A 25997-nucleotide genomic window follows, 5' to 3' on the forward strand; every position below is an offset into this window, starting at 1 on the left:
TTCATGTTTCCTGCAACCTCTGCATTAAATAAGCCTCAGTATTAGAGCAGGCTTTAAAAGAAAAATCTTTAATCAACTTTTCATTTTTGTACCTTTCATCTATGGTCACTTGAACAATTTCTATATATTTTTCTTTAGTAGAATAGAACTAGCATAACACTAAAAGTTAATTGGAGTATTAGGTAGTATACTTGGAACCATAATACATTTGCCAGGAAGAAATTAAGCTCCCTTGCTGATTGCATCATACCAATATGTACCAAACTTATATACCGAAAGGTACAGTAAAAGGGAACAAGGTTTTGTCTGTTTCTCTGTTTTATCATAATTTCCCCCTCATCTATGCCATCTTTGCTAAATTTTCACTAACCAATAATGCTGAAAAAAGTGGGCTTTCTAACAATGAGGTAAAACACTGAAAATGGGATCTAGGAACAGGTTTCAAACTGACTCTTATGTAAAAGTGTGTGTGGGAGAGAGAGAGACAGAGGAAGGAAGGAAGGAAGGAAGGAAGGAAGGAAGGAAGGAAGGAAGGAAGGAAGGAAGGAAGGAAGGAAGGAAGGAAGGAAGGAAGGAAGGAAGGGAAAGGAAAGGAAGGAAAGAAAGGAAAGAAAGGTAGAGAGAAAGAGAGAGAGAAAGAAAGAGAGAGAGAAAGAAAGAAAGAAAGAAAGAAAGAAAGAAAGAAAGAAAGAAAGAAAAAGAAAGAAAGAAAAAGAAAGAAAGAAAGAAAGAAAGAAAGAAAGAAAGAAAGAAAGAAAGAAAGAAAGAAAGAAAGAAAGAAAGAAAGAAAGAGAGAAAGAATGAAAAAGAAAGAAAGGAGCAAAAGAGAAAGAGAAAGAAAGAGCGAAAGAAAGAGACAAAGAAAAGAAGGAAGAAAGAAGGAAGGAAGGAAGGAAGGAAGGAAGGAAGGAAGGAAGGAAGGAAGGAAGGAAGGAAGGAAGGAAAAAACCCAAACTTTGCTATGAAGAGCAATGGGTAAAATATCTTACACTCTGTTTTTATCAGTACATAAAGACAAAAATAAAAATAAAATAAAGATAAAAAATGCCTTCCAACAGTGCAATGGTTGAATGCATTTATGTAATATAAACAACATTATTCTTTGCTTTTTCTACACAGTCCTCTCTGGTCATGCTTTACATCCAGAATGTCCCAATGGAAGAAAGCAAACGACACCAGTCACTTCAGAGACAACTGAAGTAATAAAACACAACTTAACTCTGAACCACTTGTCATGACTGTCAGAGTTATCACGTTAATTGTTAAATAGGATTTTCTACAAATATACAACATATAAAAACTGTTAAATATATAACTTTAGGCTTTTCAAAATACATTTAATGATCTCTTTCAAACAAGTGTTACTTTTGTTTTCTCTTTAATTTGCTTTCTGGTGCTAAATGGTGTATCAGATGAGACATAGGCCACAGATGACCAAACATGCTCTTTGCAAATACTGTATTATCCAACTTTAACTATCAAAAATGGAACTGTAGAAGAGGCATGTTTAACTGGTTAAAACTGAAAATGATTTTAGTACGAGAAAGTCAATCTAAGTACAGAGGAATAAAGGTGCCATGTAGACAGTTTGTGTTCTTTTTGTCCCAGTTTTTCAACCATAGGTCGTTTTTTCTCAGTGGTCCATTATGTTCTCTTGAACGTGGCATTTCAAGAGCAGGTCTCTGAGTTCGTTTTTACTGCAGCTTTCCATAAAGACTTCTGCTGGACAACAACATCTCAGCTTTGTGAAAGCCGGAATCATGTCTTTGTGGAGACCTCCTACAATTTAATGACATAACTCTGTTAACAGTAAGATTGTGTCCACTTTAAAATAGATTTTGCTCTTTGGTCTATTGTATATACTGAAAGTATAAGAAAATAAAAGCAATTCAGACAGTTTAGGGCACAAGAAGAGTTTCTCTTTTGCACCTCAGTGTCCTCCCATAGGCAAAACAGTCTTCTCTAAGGCTGATTGGGATAATACTCTTCATTGTAGCAGACTCTTCGGATTAAAACATGTAGGTAACAGCAAGTCCAGCAGTGGTGTATAACGCAGATGAAACGTTAACCATGAACTTTTTTGTATTGCTAATGCCCAAGCATATATCTTTTTCTATATTCCTTAGTCCAGTGATCCTTAGTATGGTAGAACAAACTTTAGCTCATAATGTAGCGGAATTATGCTGTCATTCATGAGATACAGAGAAACAGACAGTTGAGTTGATGACATATAACGGATGATGATCCACAGCAGTGAAACTTGACTAAGTAAAGTAGCTCACACAGAGCCTAAACCACTCCTACGAAGATTCTGTGTTGCTGCATTTGTCAGGAGACCTGTAAATCAATAAGAACAAATGAGTCAGTGTCTTAATTTACAATCCTGGTTATCTTTACTGTCCATTATTTTAAAATATACTGTACTCATATTTTTCAAGGAGGCAGTTAATGAATTAGAAGGTATTTATTTTTCACAGCAAACATTTTCGCTGAGAAACAACATAGGAACAAACCTATATTTTTATTTATTATAAAAAAATAACACTTTAATAATTATTTCTAATAAAGTAATGACTATAAATGACAATTTACAATAATTTCAATGCCATCTACTTTCTATGAAGCTCCATGCACGTTCTTTTTCATAAAAATAATATCACAGAATGTTCTTTTAGCTGCATTAAAGTTACATATAACAATATCTAATACACATTAAGGTGACTATTAATTTTTACGTATATGGTATGATGAAAAATGGACATGAAAGCCATGACCATTTATTAAAAATGCAAAGATGTTTATACTGGAGGCTTTTCTGCCTTAAAGTTTCCAATGAGCACTAGAGTGTGTCTAATTTAATCAATACTGCCCTCTAGCGATGCTATTACAAGTGCAAATTAATGTAAATAATGTTTATTAATAATCAATTGAATCAGAAAATTGTTTTAGTTACACAGCAGAAAACAAACCAAAAGAATGAAACTGGGCAAAGGACTGTGTGATGAACCTGTTTAAAAGAAAATGGAATGGAAGCAGTGATTTGAAAGAGAAATGTAACCAAAGTTCACACTATTAAAGAAAACAGAGTACTGGAAAACAGCACAAACACAAATGAGAAAGTAATGACTGATTTATACAACAAGGACCCAGCTATTCATGCTCACCCAAAATATCAGTTTAGAAATGTTTTCAAAATTACACAAATACTGTACAAGACAAAATGTTTTGAGGTGTAGTAAGCAAGCATGATTGTTACAAAATGCCGTTTGAATGTTCAAACACTATCTTCTGCTTTGGCATTGTTCTGTCTCCAAATAGTCAGAACTGTTATTGCTGATGGAAATACCATGCACAACTCCAGAAAATACTGAACAGTGAATGTGAAAGAGCAAAACAAATAAGAAAATCCAATTCACTTGGTTCAAGCCGTGTATTAAATTTAGAGTTTTTAACCTAACCCTCAGAGCAGTAAATTAAAGAAATACCTGCCTCCAAATCAATTTAGTGACAGCTTGAAACATATGGATCTCCCTATATATGTAGATAGATAGATAGATAGATAGATAGATAGGTAGATAGATAGACAGACAGACAGAGAGATGAATATTTTCCTTATAAGGCATAAAGTGTATGTATGTCATAGATTTCTGCTTTTGTCCTCTCACCTTTTCCAGGAAAAAACACCCCAGAAATCTTGCAAACAGCCTTTCCTTTTCGGACTAGTGATCAGATCTCCAAACCACATGGCCTCAGACAGGCTGAAGGCAAAAAACCTGGTTGATTATTGTGGTATATTCCCCTTTTTAAATATACATTCAGCAAGAGAAATTATTTTAAAGTTTTGCTTCTATTAATTGTTCTGTTTCTCCTTTATACTCTTTCTTGGTGTTTCTGCTATGCCCCCTATTTTTCTTCCCATTAGAAAAGAACACAACTTTTAAGATAGTAATACTTTTTAGGCAGTGAGACACAAAGCAAAAGATTTGTGGTTTATCAGGTCTGAAAGCAAACTACTATTCTTTTAAGAATTAGGCTGACTTAGCTCCATCTTTCCTGAATTACGCTGGAATGGCCCAAAGCTAAAAGCAACAGCATAAACTGCTGATGGACTGTGTGTTCTGTGTTTTCATAGTGTGTTTCTCTACCATAATTTTCCCAGGATGGAGAGAGAATTCAGGTACAATCACATTTGTTTGCAGACGCTACTGCTTTGACACTTTATGGATATAAAAGATTCCTTCCTGACTTGCTATCCCTGGCTCCACTTTGCACATCCCTGCTGCGTGAATATGGTATCAACACTTTAAAAGAAGGAGGGAAGAGGGGAGACGATTATGCACTCCAAAAATGCTGAGGCAGAGCAGAGAGCAGGCTCGAAATAAAGTGATGACAGGAAGAGGAAGAGATTAGAGAACAGGAGGTGGATTTACAGCTTTGGACAATGACAGGAGAAAATGGAATGAGAGGGGGGAAAAAGCATAGGTTAGTCAGGGAAGTTGAAACATAATTTATTAATGAAGGCATGAAAAAGAAGTAAGATGGGTAATAGGAACAACAGATAAAAAGGAGAGGATAGGAGAGCGCATGAAGAGTCCAGAGAAGAGGAGAACGCACACCTTCCCTCCCATCGCCTGTTTTTTCCCCTTTCATTCCTTACTACAGGTAAATTAATCACTTCCCAGAAAACCAGACAGATCAAACGAGAAAAGAAGGATTCCCAAAATGACCATAAAAAGGAATTGTTCACTATTTACACTAATATTTCAAACTATGAAAAGTTCCATACCCCCGATACAGCAAGTTTAAAGGAAAATGATGCTTTTGATGACTGTTTGGCAGCAATTTCTAGAATATTAATTAGGTAAATAAATTACAATGAAAACTGTAAATTCAATAACTACGTACACAAAACTGCTTTAAAGCTTGGGAAAGGTGTGTTGGCACTGTTTTGTTCCTTTTTTCCCTTCAATTAGGAAATCTGCAGCAGCATCAAATTAAAGAGAGCCTGGGTACCTGTCACGTAATGCAAGATTTTCTTTGCTGTCCATCTCTACACGGGACTCATGTCAGTTCTAGGTACCATCGCACAATTTTGTTTGTCACTGACTTCAATGAAGTCAGCATTTCTCCCCAGTGCTTCAGAGAGCAAGCTCTGCTTCCTTCTGAAGGAGCCAAATGTTCTGGCTGTAAGTTTGGAGCAGACTTGAGCTTGTTCAACTTTGGGATGTTGAGCAGGCATATAGTACCAGACATTAAAATACCGCTGTACGGTATCTGACTGTTTTCACGATGGAAGCCCAAGCTCCTGTGTGCTCCACAGAATTCTGCTCAAGAGGAAAAATTATTTTCCTGACTGCATATTAGTAGATAATCCAAAGCATAAGAAACAATACATTTCATATGACTATATATATCTTAATATAGTTATTGGGTGGCTCGAATATGTCCTGAGAATGCGTGGCTTATTTGAGCAATTATAACACAGTCCACTTAATTTATCTTACTCTGGAGGGAGCAAAATAAGGGACAGTCTATCTCCAACTGTGCCCTGATGGCACATAAAATAAAATAAAATAATTCATTGGTTTATTCCTATGGTCAAAGACAAAGGAAACAAGAAGATGGGAATATGTGGTGCTTTGCTGACTTACACAGGCTTTTCACCAAGAGAAACCCACCCAAAAACCTGTGTCTGTCGTTCAGTGTACGTACTATCTAGGATTTAATTTAGTGACAAAATGTTTTAATTTCTTAGCACAAACCAGAAAATTGAGCCAGGCTTACTGTAACTGGCAAATATTTTCAGAACCAGGACTTGGTTTCAAGCATGTCTGGCCTGACCTTTTATTTTAAATGGAATGCACATAAACACCAACAATTCCATGTCAAGCCTGGTAAAGCTTTAGCAGTTTCATCTGGTTTCCACTCTGTATTTTGAGAATAAAAATGAAAGTCGGAGGGAACCAAAGTTGTTATTTTTGCTGCAGTAGCCGAGTGCTTTTACATGACTGCCTGTTGAAGTTATACTGGCACTCTGTGATGACAACACTGAACTATCTGTCATGTTTCCAGCACTGATTTCTGAAAATTTTCTGGATGCCTACAAAGTAATTGGTCATATTAAAGAGGTTTCTGTGTTGCCTAACAGCTGAACTACTTGTCTAAACTGTGTATTTTACACTTTCAACTACAGTCTTAAAAAATGCCTCTGGGAGCCTTAGGATTCTGTATAGCACCCATCAGTGTAAATGCCTTTTGGTTTTGTTTTTTTTTCTTCTTGTACTCTTATATGAAAAAAAAAAAAACCAACAAAAAAACCAAACCCAAACAAACCCCACAACATTTTGCACAAAGATAATTCACAGAGATGGATGTAGGTTGGGACACTCTCTGTCTCACAAATCTACTCATAATGGAAACAGTTCCAAACCTTTTACCAACTGACTGCAAGTCAGATAAACAGCATGTCTTTCCCCTCTGCTTCTGCAGCTGTCTGTTCCAGGTCCCTGAATAACTAAGCATGTATAATGCAGAAAGAAAGATATGAAAGCATTAAAATGCCCAAGGAAAACCTTACACTGCCTTGCAAGATACCTCATGCATTACAGGAATAAAAATGTAAATTCTTGGTGATGATCCAAGCAGCAGCAATGACCTGTTGCTTTTATGAGAATTCCCACAGTCCCTCCTGAAAATTTCTCCTGTGTCCCCCCTTCCTCTTCCTTTCTCCGTGACGTTCATATATGCAAATTGAACTGTTTAGTCTTTAGAAAAAGGCAAGTTAATCTAACTTTAAAGTGTCTGTGGCTATTAATAGTAAGAAAAAGAAGCGTGGAAGCTGCTGTACTTAGTAATTCTGTGTTCTGTCTCACAGAGCTAGCCACAGGAAGGACACCTTCAGAGTTCAAACTGCAATACCTGCAGAACTAGGAACAATAAGATTGGTCAAATCTAGTGTCTGTGCTTCTGGGTGAATGTTTATAAAAAGCAGCCTGGTGTATTAGGTAGTGTATAAACAGGTATGCTTTCCTGTTGCACTCCAACAAAGTAGCATCCATGAGTTACAGGTAGCAGAACCCAATTATTAGACACCTTCTAGGAGAACGTGCCTTTTCTTTAACACCCGCTGTTTGGGTTTTTTCACTTCCACTATTCAAGTTAGATACAGAAAGAAGTATTTATTCCAACTCTGAGACTCTTTGCAAATAAGGTATTTTTTCCCAATAACAATTATTATAATATCAACAACGTGTCCAGAACTAAACCCCAAAAGTGTAATTTCCCCTTAAAGAACACTCTTAGCCCTATTTTCTAACTTCCCCTGACCACCTGCCAGGACTATCATCTTGATTGTTAATTTCCTTTTCTGTTAAAATCCTGTTTGTTTCATATTACCCTTTTTGAACTTACAAGATCTTGGAACGTGCTGGCTCAGATCATACACTTCTTCCTTCTACTGAATTGCCCATTGCTTCATAAACAATACTAGTGACGGCAGTGGGACTGCTCTTATAATTAGATAATCCTGACAATGAATGAAAATGTTAGAACTAAGTGTTGCAACCCATCGTACCCTGGGTCATGTAGGTGACCCGTGTTAAAGAGCTCAGGTTTAGGCATATATAATAATGCAAGATTGCTTTGCGGAATCTGAACACATGCAAGGGAAAAGCAACGGAGGTGGCAAAAAAGATGGCAGCAAGACTATCTGTACTCAGAACATTTAAAGCCCCAGAGATCATGGGGGATTTTTGGCTGGAGTAGCGTTTGGAGCTCTCGAGCATAACAAAAGAGCCAGGCAGGTCTCATTCTGCCCCCCATGAAAGTCAAAAGCCAGCCCCTTGAAGCAACATAGACAGAAAGAGGGAATCACACATCTTTTAAGGCATAACAATGCAAAACAGTGCGTTTTCATCTCTTATGTGCTGGGTGAAAACCAAACACACTTAAAATAACTCTAGCTAAAGGCCTTGAGCAAGTAACCCAAATGTATCTGATTTCTTTTTGCTCTTTCAAAATGGTTAGAGGCATGCACCTATATGAAGCTTAGTAGCAGGTAAAACTAAGAAAGATTTGTAACTGGCATGGAACTGTAAACTTGAAAAGTGACTACTTCTCTACCTCCCTTTTACTCTTCAAATAAAAGCAACTGCAATATTAGCATGATTGAAAGTGTAGAAGAATAGCCAGGGGCTTTCCTCAGGGTACTGAAAAAATAACCTGGATTTACCATTCCTAAGACCTTTCTCTAGGGTAGGAGACAGGTTCAGATTAAATCACCAATGCATCTAAGAATCTATTTTTATTTAAATGCAGTACCTTAATGTATACTAAATTCTGAATATTCATACCTTTATACCTATATTGAAAGCAAACTCTTCATAGATGAACAAATCTTAACAAAGATGCAACCTTAACGACATTAAACCTTCTTGGGAAAAAAATGCCTTAAATATTTCTGTGTGCTAATAAAAATCTATTAAATAAAATGATCTTCCATAAAATAATGCTTGTACTGCCACAACAGAAGAATATCTCATGAAGACAACATTTTTAATTATAAAGTTTCAAAAACAGTCTTGCCTACAGGTAAAGTTTACAAGTCTACTTAATGGAAAAAAAAACAGGAAAAAAGAACAACAACCCACATCAGCCAGCGCTGAAGTCCACAGACAAATCTAACTGTTACTTTTTCTTCTCTAATTAGAGGAGAAGAATGTTCAGGGGTATCAGTGAGTGACATCTGATTGACAGGCAGCTGGTCTAGAGCAAGGTTAGTCTTACACTCACAATAAAAATTCGAACAGTTATTTCCTGAAACTGATTGTGAAAATAGTTAAATTTAAATGAAGAATACATTGAAAAGGCAACGTGCTTTTAGATGGAATATTTAGGATATTTCATCCATTAAAAGAGATAATTCTGACTTATGAAGCATGAGCTTTAAATAGGAAGTTCAGCTGCTAGTGAAGGAACTGAACAGTCTGCGTTCACCAGTGAGATACTATGTCTGCTTTATGTATTCCATCTGAGCACTTACTGCTTAAGAAAGCAGTCCTGTTTCATATCATTCCAAAAAGCAATGTAGCACAGTAGATGACTTTTAACAAGCAATCTGTATAAGTATGTTGCGTATGGGAAATAATGTCAGTATTTAAAATTACTCTGCTTAGCCTTTGCCTGTGACGAGGAGAGAGTAGTAAATGAACAACCAGGGGGAGTGGGAGTAGTGGAGGAACATATATATGCAGGTCAGGTAAGAAGAATGCAGGAGGGTTTTTATTCTCTCAGAGCCCGTTTGAAAACAAAAGAAATAGCATATATAGCATTCTTCTGTAGAAATAACATACAGGCATCCACTGCAAACACAGAAAAGCAAGTGTGGTCTTCAACAAAGCTCAAATATATGTGGACATGTAAACAGAAGAAAGCCCACCACTGCTCTTAGTCCTTATGCCCACTGCAAAGGAGGGCACATTTTCTTAAGGCAAAATTTTCTAAATCAGAATTGTTCTTAGACAGTCCTTTAATTGGTACATGCAAAACAACACAAGCATGTATCAGCACAAATTATTTCAGCTTTTTTAACCTTCATTCTACTCACTTTCAGTGCAAAACCAAAAATTCCCAGCCTAACAGATTGTTACATCCTTGTTAAAAGGTTTATGAGTTCCTGGCCTCAAAGACACAGTATAAAATGTGAAAAATCTCTCCCTGAAGCACCTCACCACAAAAACAGCGAGGTTCTTCAGGAAAGTGAAGCGTGTATACTTAAGAAGTCAACATTCCTGTCTTGTATCAGATTAAAACCAATTTTTTTTAGAGAACGTTCAATCCTTCATTCAACCATAAATATTCTGAAAGGATAGGGGAAAATGTAGTGACTTAACAAAGTATTTTATTCAAGATTTGGGGAGGGGAAGGATATTCCTCAACAGCGTAAGGGGAAAATTGACAGGAATAGAGGGTTTTGCATACAGCAATATATGTTGATCCTCTGTTTAATGACAACATATCCATACACCTTTGCAGACTTTCAAGTCCTCTTGTATTTCCTTTCAGGAAATACTTTATGTTTATTTCGTGATATATTCTTATAATCCCAACTAAAATAACCTTTTGTACATCTATGCTTATCCTCCAGTTTTAAGTTCTGCATGACTATGGCAAAGCTGTGAAGAACGATGAGACAGGGAATTTAAGGATCATTATCCCAAACTAGCCAATTAAAACATTTTTAATCCCTTAGCGGCAAAGCAGACACCTAAATGCATTATACTGTGTAGCATTCTGATTAACAGTGCAAATATATTTAAACCTAACACAAACTAGGGATGCGTACAATGCAGTAGTTTAAAAACCAACCAGTGTGTCACCGTCTATAGGAGGCAGAGCGCTCTCTACACTTTGCAGCATGTTGGATCTAAATTCTTTGGCATGATCACCACTACTTTCCCTACCCCATGTCTGTGATATTTTGGCAAGCAGTGCTGTGGTGATCAGATTTCTGCAATAGACTGAAAACAAACAACAAAAGAGGAAAAATAAACTGTGGCAAATGTCAAGGAATTTTCTGTAATTTACAATAAATTTTACACACACAAAAGACAGAACTATGTAAAAGCAGCTGCAATACAACTTTTGGAGAGCAGGAGAAGAAGTGAATTTGATCTTCTCTCGATATAAAGATATCAGTCTTGCCAAATCTTATCACTTTATCTAGTTTCATGTGCCTCATAGAGAGGAGTAAATCTCCTACCTTATAGTAACCTTTCTCAATCAGATTTTAGGGAGTCCTAGCCCAGTGTCTCTTCCATGACAACCCTTCAACTCCCAATTATTACAATCTCCTTGGGTTATTACAATCTTCTAGATTTCAGTTCTGCCTAAACATGCTTAGTGCCTGTGGGACATCCTTGGGCATCTCTTCTGATCTCCAGATGCTGCTTTAAAAGGCCTTCTGTCATACATTTGTGCTCCTGAACACATCTTAGGCTCTTGGAGCATCTAGGCTGCCCTGGACACGTGAGTTCAGGGAACTGAATTCTGCCCTTATCACCTTTTTTCAAGCTGAGAGTCCCAAGCAGCTCCTGCTTGTGACTCAGTGGGCCTCGTTTGGTCATGAGTGACCCACTAGACCCTACCGTAACTCCACATGCATCACTGCCCAAACCATATTCTTGTGACTGAGCTTTTCCTCTGGGTTGAGTGACACAGATGACAGGGAAGAGGAATAAGATACCAATCTTGTGATCAGTCCCTGTGCTTAAGAAGCAAGCAATCACGGTTCAGTTAGCTAAGGCTACAAGACAGACCATGAAACATTTGTGTGGATCCATCCTTAAGAGAGAAATGTCAGTGCAGTGATCACACAACCCTAGAAGTTCAGGAGGATGGGATCACAGATAAGTGTCTTATTACACTAAGCACCTGTCATTACAAGTGTTATGAGAGCTGTCAATTTGTTTCTTAGAAACATTTACCAGACCTTTGTTACCTTTCAAGCTTGTTTTCACGTTATAAGAATGACAAATATTAACATCAGATCCTGAGAATACTTCAAAATGCCTGAGCTATTTAAGAGATACTTCTGGATTGAATCAGAGTAAAATGCAGTTTTCCATTCCTCACTTGTTCCGATCGTAGGTGTAGAACAGACCTTGCTGGTTCATAAAACAGTTACTCAGATGAAATTCAATGAACCTGAGAAGCAAATAAGCTTCAGGTGAAGACAGGGATCAAGATATAGTATTGTCAATGTCATTAGTGAATCCAGGGCGGTGAATCACACAGTACTTGTGCTGTTCATCACAGGACCATTTCTGAGTTCAGAATCTAAGGCAAGAAACCAACTCCAGGAACCACTAACATGAAACTTATTTTTTTAATATAATATTTTATAATTTAGGACTTTACTCTTTTCATTATGGTAAGACTTTTGCTGCTGAGAATTCACAGATTTCTTTTTCTCATCATAGATTTTCTCAGATTTGAAAAAATATACAAGAGATTTGAGAGACTTCAGCTGCTGGCAGTATCAAGCCCTTGGTTCCTCTGATACGTCTGGGTTTGTGAGGGGGAGGTTCTCAAGACAGAAGGAAGAGATATCACCATGTTTTAGCAGTTACAAGAAAGTACATCAAAGTTAAGGGGATAGGTCCTAAAATATTAACTATAGTCCAGATGGCCTGCGTGGGTGAAACTTGAGAATGTTTTATGAGAAATCACACAAAACTCAGATGCTATAGAAACAAGAGACAAAACAGAAAAAGAGGAAAATGTATTGCTGACTCTGCCAGACATGCTAGGCAACATTTCATAAATATCAGATGGAAGAAATCATGATCAATCTTTCCTTTTAGGTCAGGAATTACACGTCATATAGAACAGGACTAACGCACAAATGATATCATTTGGTTTGAGTTTCTGCTGTCAGATAGGAGACCTGTATATTCTCCTCAGAATAGGCCTTGGCTTAGGCTATGAGTTTCTTGGAGATGTCAATGTATCAGGGTTAATTAACAAGGAATAGTTTGTGTTTCTCTTGGCTCTTTTTCGCTAATTAAACAGAAACGGAAAAAAGAAGCAAATTTTTATTTATTTATTTTTTTTTTTAAAGTAGGAGAGGAAATCTGCCATGTGTAGGAGACAATGTGGGTGTGTTCCACAGATTCTGTAAGACTCACAGGGACCACTGTGGGAATGACAACACAGGTGGGAAAGTGCTATTGAAAGACAGCCTTCCAAGGTACAAGCATAAAATTTGCTTCAGCAGTCACATCTGTTTGTAAGGCTAGCTGCAACAAGTAGTCAAGGACACTTTTTGTGGAAAACCAGACATTCTGAGGTGGTAATACAATTTTTTCAGTGCATACTGCAACTATGTACACATATCTTGGTCATCTTGTTTAGGAGCATCCAGTTAGAATACATAAATTATATCAAATGCTCTAAAACATGTACAGCCTAGTCATATTTGAGGAAAAAATACAATTGCTTTTTTCATGTAAATGAAATGAAACCTTACCTTTTGGAAGGACATATGTGCCTCCATGGATGATGGAGAAGGCTAACAGCACCTAGTTTCTGAAGGCATGTAACTGGAAAGCGCCTTCTAGAGAGGAATGGATCTGGATGTCACTAATTATGTGTTTTGATATTTTAAAAAAATATGTTCCTTGTTGGGTTTTTGTTTGTTCGTTTGTTTTTTAATAAACAACTGTACGCTGTGCAACTTCTAAAGACAAGATGATGTTTTCATCTTACTAGAAAAAAAAAAAAATTCAAGCTAAGTTATTAATAGGAAAACAGCTGCTTTTCTAATTGGTACATTTGATGCTTAGCTTCTTTTCATTACAGCCCAGACAGGGGACACTTTGATCTAGATGTTTTAATCAGCGTTAAGTAGCATTAAGCCCTAATAATTTAAAAATAAGACAATCACAAAATCAAATCCATACCTAAAAATTGATTTGATCAATACGTCCTATTATATATAACACATCAGTAGGAATGAAACACATTATAACTGCTACCGATATGCCATAAAAGAATGTCATAAGAGTAATGAAAACGAGAAATAATGTGATACAATTAAAAAGTTTCTTTTGGATTCCAGAATTAAAAATATTGAAATACTTCAATGTCAAACAGAAGTGAAAATTCAAGTTTTAACAAATGCTTGCCCTCATTCTTTGTTGATTGGGTAAGGAGAATTTCAAATCATTCCTGAATATTCTCCCTTCCCTTTTAAAAACTTCACACCAGCACACTATCTGACTAAAAGGTAGGAGTGAGGAGGGTTCTCCTTTTTACAGTATATGCACTGTCAAGTCTTTAAACTTACTCTGATAAAGTATGCTTAATTAACCTGTGGTACTTGTTCTTTGTACAGACTTTCAAAATGCTGAACAGCTATATCAATGGGGAATAGAAGACCTTTTCACCATGATTTTCCATTTAAAGGTGTACTTATGTTGATACTTGATTACACTAGCGTTCTTCTATAAATAGCAGAGTATCTGCATATTCCACAAAAAAACTCTGTTATTGGGAATTTTCATTCAAAATCTGGCGCTGTGGTAAGTCAGAGCTCTGACATCTGGAATGCTTTGGACTGACTCCAGATGTAGGAAAAAAAATAGATTATCAATATTTGCCAGAGGTCACCTTTCTCAAAGACAGGCCAGGCATCCATGGCCAACCACATATAAACTGCAACTGAGAGCTTTGCCACCAAAATTAACAAACAGGGTGATTTGAAAATGATCCTATCACTCCTAGCAATGACATTGCTTTGCTCACTTATGAGATACACAGTTGTCCAATAGGCCAAAAACCACACAAACAACATTAAAATTTGGAAAAAAAAAGGATATGGATTATAAGTACACATAATTCAGAAGCTACAGATTCAGATCTGTATTAATGTCAACAGAGATAAATACATTTTGATTTAAAGCCTCATACGTAGTTTGATCTGAAATTAGTGCCAAGATTCATCAAAAGCTGTCAATTGCCATTTGCTGTGCTAATTTGAGACATTCATGTACTTAAATACAAGTATACTTTTTTGTTTTTCTGCGTCCTGCAGATTCTCCTGAGACCATTATAACTGGCATATTTCCCAGACATCTCTGTAAAGGATATTCTGCTCATAGAAATTATAACATATAGTGTCCTAAAGTGAAAAGTGTGGCAGAACACTGGCAAGTTTGTGAGATAGGGGAAAGAAGTGTTTTAATCTCAAGATATGAAAGATAAACTGAGCTCTTGGCTAACTCCTTAAGGCTTACAAAGTGACAAATAATTAAAACAAATGCTCCTTGGTCCTTTTGCTATATAAATGTAATTATTTACTTGTTGATTAAATTTCTGCTGCTTACTATCTATAATAAAAAGCTTTTGATTTATGACTGATCAACTGTATGAACAAAAACTGTAGTTCTCTCAGTTCAATTCCTGGCAAAAATAAGGCATATGGTCTGTTTTAGTATCTTAAACATCAGCTAACGTCCATACTTTACCATAAACATAGTTCACAGCTATCACCTATGAACTGAAAAGAAAGTTATTCACTGGCATTCTGAAGAGGGAATAAGGCGTACACTTCTGTAACACTTTATATCCTAGAAAGAGATAAGGGGACTAAGGAGATATTTAGGCGCCGTATCTGGAAGCAGTATGGCTGTTAGCATAGCAGAGTTATTAAATTTTACTACATCAGAGAAGCACTTAGCTGAATTGTGTGAGTCTGCAGGTTCTGGTTAGTATTTCTTTGGTGGATGTCTCGCGGTGCAATGTCAACCTTTTCACAGATTCAATTCTATTTGTAATCAGATGATATGTAAAGAACTACTCAAGAACTACTCAAGTAGTTTCTTCTTTTTTTTTCTTTTTTTTTCTTTTTTTTTCTTTTTTTTTTTTTTAATAATCCCTTCAAAAGAACATCCTCTGTGCTAGGCTGCCGTATCAAGTTCTCCCTCTTCCTTCCAATGTTCCTGGCTGCACAGTGGTACATCTAAACCGAGAAAGGTTTAGTGTTTGTTCTCCCTTACCTTAACTCTAGACTAGAGACAAAGTAGATTTCAGTTCCTACATTGAAAAAAGAACAGAACACAAGTTTCTTGCCTCATCAGTAATTATTTTTATTTAGGTCTAACCACTAAGTCTAAGGGTTCAATTCATTACCCCCAGCACAGCGCGTGCAGATGCCTTAGTGTACAGAATGCTGATGGACCTGAACAGGCTCCAGTGATCATGGACGCCTGCCTACCTTTCTTCACCAGGAACTGCAGCTCCTAGCAGTGAGACAGAGTGGCAGCTGGGGGAACTACCTCACACAGGAATAAATTGCAGCAGACCAGCCACTTCCTCGAAGAAAATCAATCTTCGACAACCTTCTGCCTTACAAGTACTACGTGACAAAAGTCTGCACGCAGAGAGGTAGAACAGAATACCCGACTTTGGCTAAATTGACTTGGTAGAAGTTTGGACAGCCCAAAGGCCCCAGAGTTTCCCAGAACTATTAGTCCCCAGGCAGTCAACCTGCAGAACGACATTCAGACTCCACGAAACCCCCTGAGGAGTCGGATTCTGGCTTTGACTTTGAGTCCTCTGCAGAATTGTTACAAAGAGGTGGCTGGTGCATTCTTCTGCTCTGTTTTTTGAGGAAATTACCTTTGGATTCAGTGCTTTGTGCAGAAGCCCAGAGTACCAATGTGCACTGTATCGGGCTCATTTCAGACTTCAGTGAGGGAATACACGCTTACTGGATATCAAACACACTTGGCTATAAGACGGGCACTAAATTGTTCATCTTTGCCACAGTAGCCACACCTGGGTGCGCACAGAAATAAAATGACATGCCTGCAAGAAACTTTACCAGAAAAAAGAGGTTGTTTATAAAATCACAAGGACCACAGACACTAGGCAGGATATTTGTTGAACATACTCTTGGATTTAAGCCTCATCAGTAAAACAGGAGTAGTATATATACAAGTATAGGAGGATTGAAGTAAAGCATGGTTGCGTTCAAGAAAGCCTATTTCCCAGTATGCTCCCTCTGATAATCTGTTTCCATCAACATTTGTGCCTCAATCATCACACCAAATCTATTGAAAACCATTTTAAATACACATACTTGACCTCACTGTTAGAAAGCACTCACCTCTACACTGACCATGGGCTATATTCTTCAGGAATTATGAAAAGGAAGTCAGAGTGAATAAAGCTGAACGGGTTCTAGCCCCCGTGGGCCTAAATTGCTTTTGAAAATGATCCTGAATGTTTTGAATGCTGTAACGTAATGGAATATTTACTCAGGTGCTTTTCAGTGTAAGTATGATAAATACAGCACCACAAGATTCAAGAGGAATGTCTACCCTAGGAGTAAGGAATGCTGACAGGTTTTGCATGTGACGGGGGAGCAGATATCCTACTGCACATCTCTCTATCCTCAGCCTGCACCAGGCTCACCTTTCACATTGTCCTTGAAGGATGTCTCCACAAAAGATGTTTCTCATCAAGAATGAATTCCGAAGGAGACGTAGTTTTCTTTTCTTAATGAAGTTAACTTGATTTGGAATTGACGAAGCACACGGAGTGGAAATTGGCAAAGCCATTTTGCAGATGTTTTTCATAGCATAGCTACACTGTAGGCATGCAGGACGACTGGAATGCCTAAGGTCAGACCTGCTCTCAAAGAGCCCAACCAGGTGCTCTCAACAAGCTCTACAAGATGTTCTGGAAAGACTAAGATGGGACAAAAAAATGACAGAAGCATTCATAAATGTATCATATCCTCTGATGACTACATTTATGACCCCTTAATGCATACTCTGTCTTATTGCTAGTATGATTCTGATATTTGTTAGATCTAAGAATAATATATTTTTGTAGCATTTGTTCTGTATTACCTGTAGTAATAAAAAATAATTAATTGAAAATACAAGGGGAAAAGACTGTAAAAAGAGGTGCTGGTAACTTCTTATGGCAATCTTGTTCTGTCTTTTGAAACAATTACATTTTAAAATTCCTCCAGCATTAACTTCTTTCCCTTGGACTGGGTGTAGCATCTAAACCACCTTTTTTTTGCAATGTAATTTTTTAACTGCTCAAGATAGCACAGGATATGTGCTACTCCTGTATGACACCTGCAGGCTGTCTCAAATCTCATCTCCAAACACAAGGAGACATAAACGGATGCTTTTTATCATATCTTACCTGTAACAAGCACACAAAAATGCATGGGAAGAGTGGAGTCTCGGCTCATTTTTCCTTCACCATCAACCAACAATGGGCTACACTGCACAAAAGGAGGTGAGTACTGTTCTGTGCCATACAGAAGTACTGCCTGTCTGTGGTGCACCCCGGGGAACATGAGAGGGAGCTCATATGTAGCCCAGTGCCTCTTACAGCACCTTCACGCAGCTTTCCCTCTCACCAAGGTATCTCTCATATTACAACATAGTCGATCCCCAATTTATTTCTAAAGCTAATTTGGGGCCCACTACTGCCCACCAGTTTAATGCCCATGAAGTGAATGACAAATCCCCACTCAACAGGAAAAACAGAGACAAACTACGACCCTGAAAAGCACCCTCACTTCAGCCACTGCATCAGGACACAGCGACTTCATAGCCTGGTTTGGATCCCAGGGAAGTAAATGGAAATCATGTGACTCCTTATGAAAAATTAAAGGTATAAAAGGTGCACGACTGACTGACCACTAAAAGAAGCTGGAAAAAAAAATCTCAAAAAGGAAAAAAGCCCAAACCTAAAACCTATTCTCCTGCTTTCAAACCTCTTCCTCCTAGTTCCAGAGTCACATCCATTCATTTATTTTCCTCTTGAACAGAAGGAAGGTGAAATTTAAGGCTTTTCTGCTGTGGCTGAGTAGCTATCAAGGGCAGCAGATGTACCAAAAATTTCTCTGTGGTTTTGAACAGCACTTCCTCCATGGCAAGATTCTTTTTAACATTCAAGTTGTATAAAAAAAACAAAAAAAAACCAAACTGCATCTGGTGAACTTTCATTTTGCTCATATATCCTACTTCATAAAAAATGAAAGTAAAAGCATTCCATATGCAGGTCTATGTTGCTAGTGGGAGCTGTGGTCATGCTAATATCAGAAACAAAGGACAGTTATATGAATTATGATACATGTATTAAATAAAACTCTGCCATACTGACCTAGCTGCTTAATGGTAAAGGTTGCAAGCTACTTTGCAGAAGATCATTTATTTTCTCCTCTCTGATTTTCACTTGCAAGAAAAGCAGGTGTTTTACCACATCTTCTGAGGACAGGGACATACCCAGTAAAAACCAAATAGCTGTAAACACATGTGGACTGCCTTTCGAGGGAATCCCTTTCCGTATTCCTCAAACACACATCACAATTACCCACTGCTGACTGAAATTTAAGTGGAATAAGTGAGGGACAAAATGGGAGGCTGAATGGCAGGCTGTCCTGTGTTTTGTAAAAGGCTTAAAAAAGATTTTGTTTGGAAGTGTAATCTGGCTACACACCTCAAGTTAAAGCATGACTCCCTTAGCATACAGGATGTTTAAATGTGTACTAAAAAAAAAATAAATTAACTGCACAAAAAGAATATTGAGAAGTTTTAATATTCAATTCTACTTATAAGCTCAGGGAATGAAGGGTTAGTTCCTCCCAAATCTGGTACTCTGCAGAGTGACAAGTCCTCCGCTCAGCTCCTGACCTGCCGTTTCTTCATCCCTTTGCCTCACTGCAGCGTCTGGCTGTTCATGCGATGGCGCTGGAGGGGAAGGAGCCCAACTTACACCTAATTAAAAAAAAAATCAGCCACACCTTCAGTTGCAGGCAGAAGTAAATGAGATGCCAACACAGCATCCAGGGAAGATATGGTCATCCGCTGATTCTTGTATCAACGGGCAGCTGCATTCTGTGCTTACCACTAGTAGCTGAAACTTTGTTGATCCTGACTCTGGCTCTATGTACGGGTGGGGAAGGTTCCGTACAAAAATCTTACATTGCAGGCTCCAGGCCTACCATACCTTCTACTGACAGCGGAGTATATAGAATTTTGATATCCCTGAAAATCATGACAGTGACCTAAGGAAATGTCTATATAAAAAGTTTTTTAGTGGCCACAATTACTACAGTGCCTTTTATTACTAAAGTTGATTGAAAATGCAGAAAAAGTCTATCACAAAGATTCCTTTTTAATCCCAGTTTCTTTGACAAAAGACATTAAATTTAGAAAATAAGCTTTCCAAATGTTCTCCTTATACAGCGTCTTTTCCAAACTTTTACGTTATGTGGACTTAATTTTGGTTTCTGTCTTAGAGAGAATGATCCCCGCTCATTCTTATTTTTTCTCACAGATTAAAAAAACTATTGTGAGTAATATATCTAGAGAAAGTAGATGACTCTCTCATTCATAGTGATGATATTACCAGGACATTGTTCAGGCTCTTTGGAAAACACGTAGGAAGCTTATAGAAAATTTCCATTGCACTATGTACTCTTCACCTAAACAGAGAACTTCAGTTTCCATTCAAAAAGCAGAATTCTTGAACTTTCTAAAACAATGGGACTACATATACACACGATATTCAAGTTTGAATGCAAAAATAATTCTTTTAATTGAATCATTTATCTGGTGTGCCTGGTATGTTAAGTAAACATTCAAAATGATAAAAAAAGTCTAAAAGTCTAAAATAACTATCTTCACAAATCTAAACAACGTAAGTACACAATCAGTTCTTTTCTGTATGTCAGTTGATTTCATCTCTCTTCATCCTTTCTGTCTTATGCTTTGTCACACAAGTGGAACAGTGAGATAAATCAACCATTTATTTGCTTTATTGCATAAATCTCACAGCAATAAAATGGAATTGATCACATAAAGAAGTTTAAGATGGGTTTCAGTGAATTCTTGAGATGCTGTAAATTAATCACGCAAGCTTATATTATATTTCCTGAAGGGAAATATATTTTAATAGATCTTTTCCAAACATTTTCCTCCTTTAATATATTTACAAATGTTGCTACTATTCTTATTTTTTCTAAGATGATTAAATCATTATTTTTCCCTAGTGTCGTGTGTTTCAAAACAAATCAAGAAAATCTCTTAATTATTTAGAAAAATATACAAGAAAAATCACTGAGAAATTTAAAATAAAGGTATGAATATATCTTCAGTAACAATTAATGCATTCCTAACCTGTGTTTAAATCAATATAGATGACACCGCAGGAGGGCCCATAAAAATAGAAAGCCATATTATACGTAGCATGTAACGCTATCCTGAGATAAGTTTTAAAGGAATGAAAATTGAGCTACTCAACTTGTCCTTTGCATCTAATTGATACTGTCCATAATATAGTATTTTAAACCATTAAAAATGTATTTCATTAATTTCAAAGCTGCTTGATTTATAATACTGGAGAGTATAGTCTAAATTCCCATTGGGAAAGTATATATTAATGATTTTATGTGCGCAGATGTAATTTAAAACAGGATTGCTACTAAGTCACGAATAGCTACTGAGTGAATATTGTTAGTACAAGTTCCTCTTTGCTGTCATGTCTCTCTTTTGCAGACACCTGAACTGCGAAAATGCAGCTGCTGCTTGCTCTTGAGCTCCCCTACTAAATCTGCCCAGTATATACTGACTTGTGCAAATCATGACAATTCTGTTCTAAGATAGTTATCACTCTCCAAGAAAATGGAAGCAAAGCACAAGCATTTTCGTACTGGTCCCCACAGTGGAAATGAACATTACCAAAAGTAGAGATCTAGGTTAAACTATGACCATGAAGATGAAAGCACCTTCCCTATCCCCAGTCTTAAGTTATCGAACCTGAGTAGTTTATTATGGAAATACAGGATTAAAACATCTGAAACCAGTGACAGACAAGGTAATATCCATTCCTTTACTAATCCAATAATATGTGATGGTTTTAGTTTACTCTAAGACTATTACTTCTAGAGTGGAAACTGTCACATCTGTGTGATTCCTTGCCATCAACCCTTAAAAAAATATCTGGTGTACTTTTATTATTATTACTTTACTTTCTGGTGAACAGCTGGCTGGTGAATCCAGGCTGAAGCACTCCATTGTCAGATAATCATGAAGTTATCATGAAGCTGATTCACCATAAAGTGGTTTTTGTGAATGGAAATAATGTATTTTTTTGGCATGGAACAAGGCCAGCGAACTTTGTATCTGACTTAGACTACAAACTCCGGGTTACTTGTGTACAGTGATATGGATAGGGTGAAATCTAAAACATGTTTATGAAATAAATTAGTAACAGCATGGAAAATAACATTGAACTTTGCTACACAGGGTAAATAAACACCGACAGTAGTACACAAATAGTAGGATTTGTATGGGATCCTGTAACAATTTTTTTTTTAAATGTATAAATTTTCTTTATGTTTCCATAATATAATTTGGTTCACTGTTATTGAAATGAAACAGCTCACTGATCTGATAGAAAATGAACTCATTAAAAAACAGGGAAAAAAGACTGTCTGTCAGATCGGTGAGCTCAACCTATTTATGCACACAGTTGCCAGTAGCAAGAGACGGACATGAATTTCCAGCCAGGCCTAGAAGAGCCTCCTTTTCAGAGGCAATATACAGCTGTACTGAATTAGGTGAAATCTTACAGTCCATCCTGAGAAAGATTAATACAAGGGTAATGACTGGGAGATGTAATGTGCTAGAAAAACTTAGTGATCAAAAGTCATTGATCTTGCAGCTTTTACATAAGCAAAATAACGATTGCTTTCTACAGAGAATTTGTACATACAGGACTCAAAGGAGACCATTTCATCAGATCTATAGGATTCCCATATCGGAATTGGCCTTTCCAAAAATAATAAGCTTCAGAAGAAGGTTACTATATTTGAAACAATTATCACACAATTTCAAACGTGGCCACATTCATGAGGACTGGGTTTCCCATCTTCCCAGGAACCAGCCAGCTATTTGCACACTACCATATATTTCATAATACAACCACTCATTAAGTAAAATTAACTTGACTTTGTAAATGCTACAAACCAGATGTTAAATGGCCATCTTAACTTGTCTCCTTTCCTCTTGTAACTGACATATCCCTTCCTACACATTTGTAATTGCAAGTTTCGGGGACAAGTAATATCCCATGTCATACATGTACAAGAGGTGACATTATGTTGGTCTAGATGACCATTAAAGGTCCCTTCCAACCCAAACTATTCTATGATTCTATGACAGTGGCTGCTGATCATGATTAGATGATTAGATTTAGATGATTTCTATATTAATCTGCATTGATTTTCTATATTAATAGGAAAAGTAACAACTGATATCAAGGTTCAAGACGGCAATTTGTAATTTTAAAGGGGACTCACAAGAGTCATCCAGCATCCATGAAACATGTTCCAAATAAAGTTTAATGATGAAGAGAAGTATTGGCCTTCAGTCCTTTTCATTTAACAAGCTAACAATGCTTCATTTTCTTTGCCAGCAGTGAGAACATTTTGATTTACAGTGGATAAAAGAGGATAAAATGTTTATAACTCAAGCTGGACAATCTTTCTTCAGAGACAGACTAAGCATATCCAGCTCCTGGCTAAAGAACTTTGAATGTATTGTCTTATCAGAGGTCAAGCTTGTCAGCTATTGTTGCGATGGCTCAACCTGTACTGCACTGTCCACAGCACCTGGGATGAAAGGATTAGTGAATCACCTCTTTCCACTATCTGGATCAATAGATAAAACACTCTCACAGATGCCTCTGAAGTTCCCTCAGATTATGATTAATGAGTTCATGATGTTTTCCTGTTGGCTTTTCAGTTCCCTCACTACAGTTTGAGCTAAGAAAAACCCATAGTTTCTTTGCTCTCAAGAAGCCTGATTTTGAAGTTTTTTGATGGCTGCTACAGTTTTGCTCTTTACGAACAGCATACTCTACTCCAGAGAATGTTTTCACTTTATCTGACCAAGATACCTGGGTAAACACCCCAGATGAATACAGGCAGCAGAAAGCAAGGGAACATGGCTGATCAAGCATGCAAATGAACACTTTTGCCCTTAATTCAAAAAGTCATTGTGTAACCTGTCAGCCCAAAGAGGCATTTTGATTGGAAAGAACTCTTGTCATGACAAAGCAATACAGTTAAGCATATATCACATAGCCTTCAATGAAGTTCATTACTACTCAAGGAATTAACACTGTTAACTAGCAATACGAATGACCATTTTAATGCTTCTTTTGATTTGTTTAGCAAGAAGAACTTGGCAATATCAAACATAAGCTACTGGAAGGGATGCTTTTAAATCCATGTAATCAGGTTACCGTTCATATGTGTTACCATTTGGGTGGTAGTATATGTCCAGAAGGATGTACTGTCATATCACCTAAAGGTAGCAATTTTTGTCTGTTTATTGAAATATTTTACTTGCACCTTCTTCCAAAAACGCGAACTGTTTTCTAAAGAAAGTTCAAACTAGAAGTTTTGCTGTAAAAGTTGACTTGCTGCGTTGAATTACTATGTAGCTAGTTTTCCTGCATTTGAGATCAACTATTTCTTCCTTCTATGACACAAAGCATTGTTCTTTGACAAAGACATTGTTTTCAATTCAGCAGATGCTTCAGGCTGTATAAATTTAGAAACTATTCTATGGTGCAAGATAGGATAAACTTCTGGAATGGCACATACCTTACACTAATGCAATACATAGAGACACCAAAGAAAATACCTGAAGGGCGTTTGTGTTGACAGTGCCAGTTTAAGTAATCAAATCTTGTTGATCCACCAAGACTGAAAAATCTTGAGATTTTTTTTTGTTCACTGTCAGATGTCTTGTTTTTAAATACTGTGACAATGCTGAAATCTCCATTCTTTCAGAAGCTGGCAGTTCTGAGCACACTACATACTGTAGTACTGAAGTGACTGAAGCAAAGCCAAACATGATATTTGTCATCACATTCCTGCATTTCCATTTTCTCCCCTGGCCCATTAGTGGAACAATTTGTCCTTGTCCTTTTCATAAAACGCTCCCTTTCCCAATCACCCCTCAAACAGAACAAGCTGCCAAGAAGACTGAAAGGCACATACAACACGGTCATGATAGGTTGTAATGAGTGCTGTGGGTGTTAGCAATTACAATGGGTGCATTCGGTGTTCCAACTCAATGGTACTTTTCAAGATTATATTTGTACACATGGTTACTTGCAGTCTATATTGTACATCTTAAATAAGGATTTTCTGTAAGGTATACTAGACATACTGACCAAGAAGGTACAATATTGTTTTATTAGCAGGCCACTGGTATCATTCATTTCTGCATCATTCCACTACTGTTTTATCCTGCATTACATTCTGATGTCATTTTCAGGCTGAGATGATATACTGATTTTTATGGGTTACATATATCTACCACACACAGCATGCTACATCCCAACAGGGGCACTCAGGTTTCCTTATGGCAATTTTTGAAGGATGTATATAGGATTTAAGGTGTATATCTACATTTAGCATTTTAAATGTTATCAAAGTAGTGTTTTTAACCCAGTAACAAGCATTTTCAATAGCACAGCATCCTTCTAGTTTGAGGCCGATAATTTTGTTAAGCTATGCGCACATGCATAGTGTGTGCTATAATCATGCTAGGAATTACAGAAATGCTGCCTTCCAAATTTTCCATATCTGATACAAAAAAGACCTTTCACCGTTCTGACTGTATGAGAGACCGTCAACCATGACCCCCCACTCAAGCACTGTCTGGAGGAGGTTCTCTCTGGGAGCACCTATGCCTGGTCATATAATGAATCAGCAGCCCTTGAGGAGTACCTCAGGAACAATTGGTATATGGATTCATCTACCCCTCTGGTTCCCCTGCAAGGTTTTCCATGTTTTTTCCTCATAAAGAAGCATGGGAGTCTCTGCCCCTCCATGGATTATAGAAAGCGGAAAGACATCAGAGTGAAGAACCGGCACTCCTTGCCTCTTACCCTGGAGCCCTCTGAACATCTACAGTGGGCTCCCTAGTTCATCATGGTGGATCTACAAGAAGCTACTATGAGCATCCTGTGATGCTAGTTAGTCTCTACAATGCTCGAGCCACATTCCAGTATTCTGTAAATGTTGTCCTGAGGGACTTGCTTCATAGCTATGCCATGGTATACCTGGATGACATCCCGGTATTCTGCACCTCTTGAGAAGTATGCACTGATGGCATTCAGGACGTTTTCAATCACTTGCAGCAGCGCTGACTCTGTGCCAAACTGAAGAAATGCTCCCTTCACCAGCAGAGGTTGGAGTTCCTGGGATAACTGTGGGCAACATTGACTTGGGCATAGACTCCAAGGAGACAGATGACAGTCCAAGTTGGCAGCCTCTTTCTATCACAGGTGCAATGGTTTTCAGGATTTATCAGCCTCTAAGGATAGTTCATGAAGGGGATTTCTGGTATTGTGGCTGCCATAATGGCACTCACCCAGAAGAGGTC

The 25997-nt window shown here is 37.4% G+C and overlaps 1 protein-coding gene across 2 annotated transcripts in view; it reads right to left on the reverse strand.

Annotated features, from left to right (window-relative positions):
- Positions 1–1431: 1431 nt before the first annotated feature.
- The window catches only part of TAFA5 (TAFA chemokine like family member 5), a 320394-nt gene continuing 295828 nt past the window's right edge, over positions 1432–25997 (reverse strand). For both annotated transcript variants that reach the window (XM_054187634.1, XM_054187642.1), the window contains exons 4-5: positions 3666–3758; positions 1432–2337 (exon numbers count right to left, since the gene is read on the reverse strand). In XM_054187634.1, coding sequence (XP_054043609.1) covers positions 3750–3758 — 9 coding nt within the window. In that variant the 3' untranslated portion in view covers positions 1432–2337; positions 3666–3749. The remainder of the gene's footprint in view (positions 2338–3665; positions 3759–25997) is intronic.

The sequence above is a fragment of the Rissa tridactyla genome, chromosome 1 (genome assembly GCF_028500815.1).
Source record: "Rissa tridactyla isolate bRisTri1 chromosome 1, bRisTri1.patW.cur.20221130, whole genome shotgun sequence".
Taxonomy (NCBI): domain Eukaryota; kingdom Metazoa; phylum Chordata; class Aves; order Charadriiformes; family Laridae; genus Rissa; species Rissa tridactyla.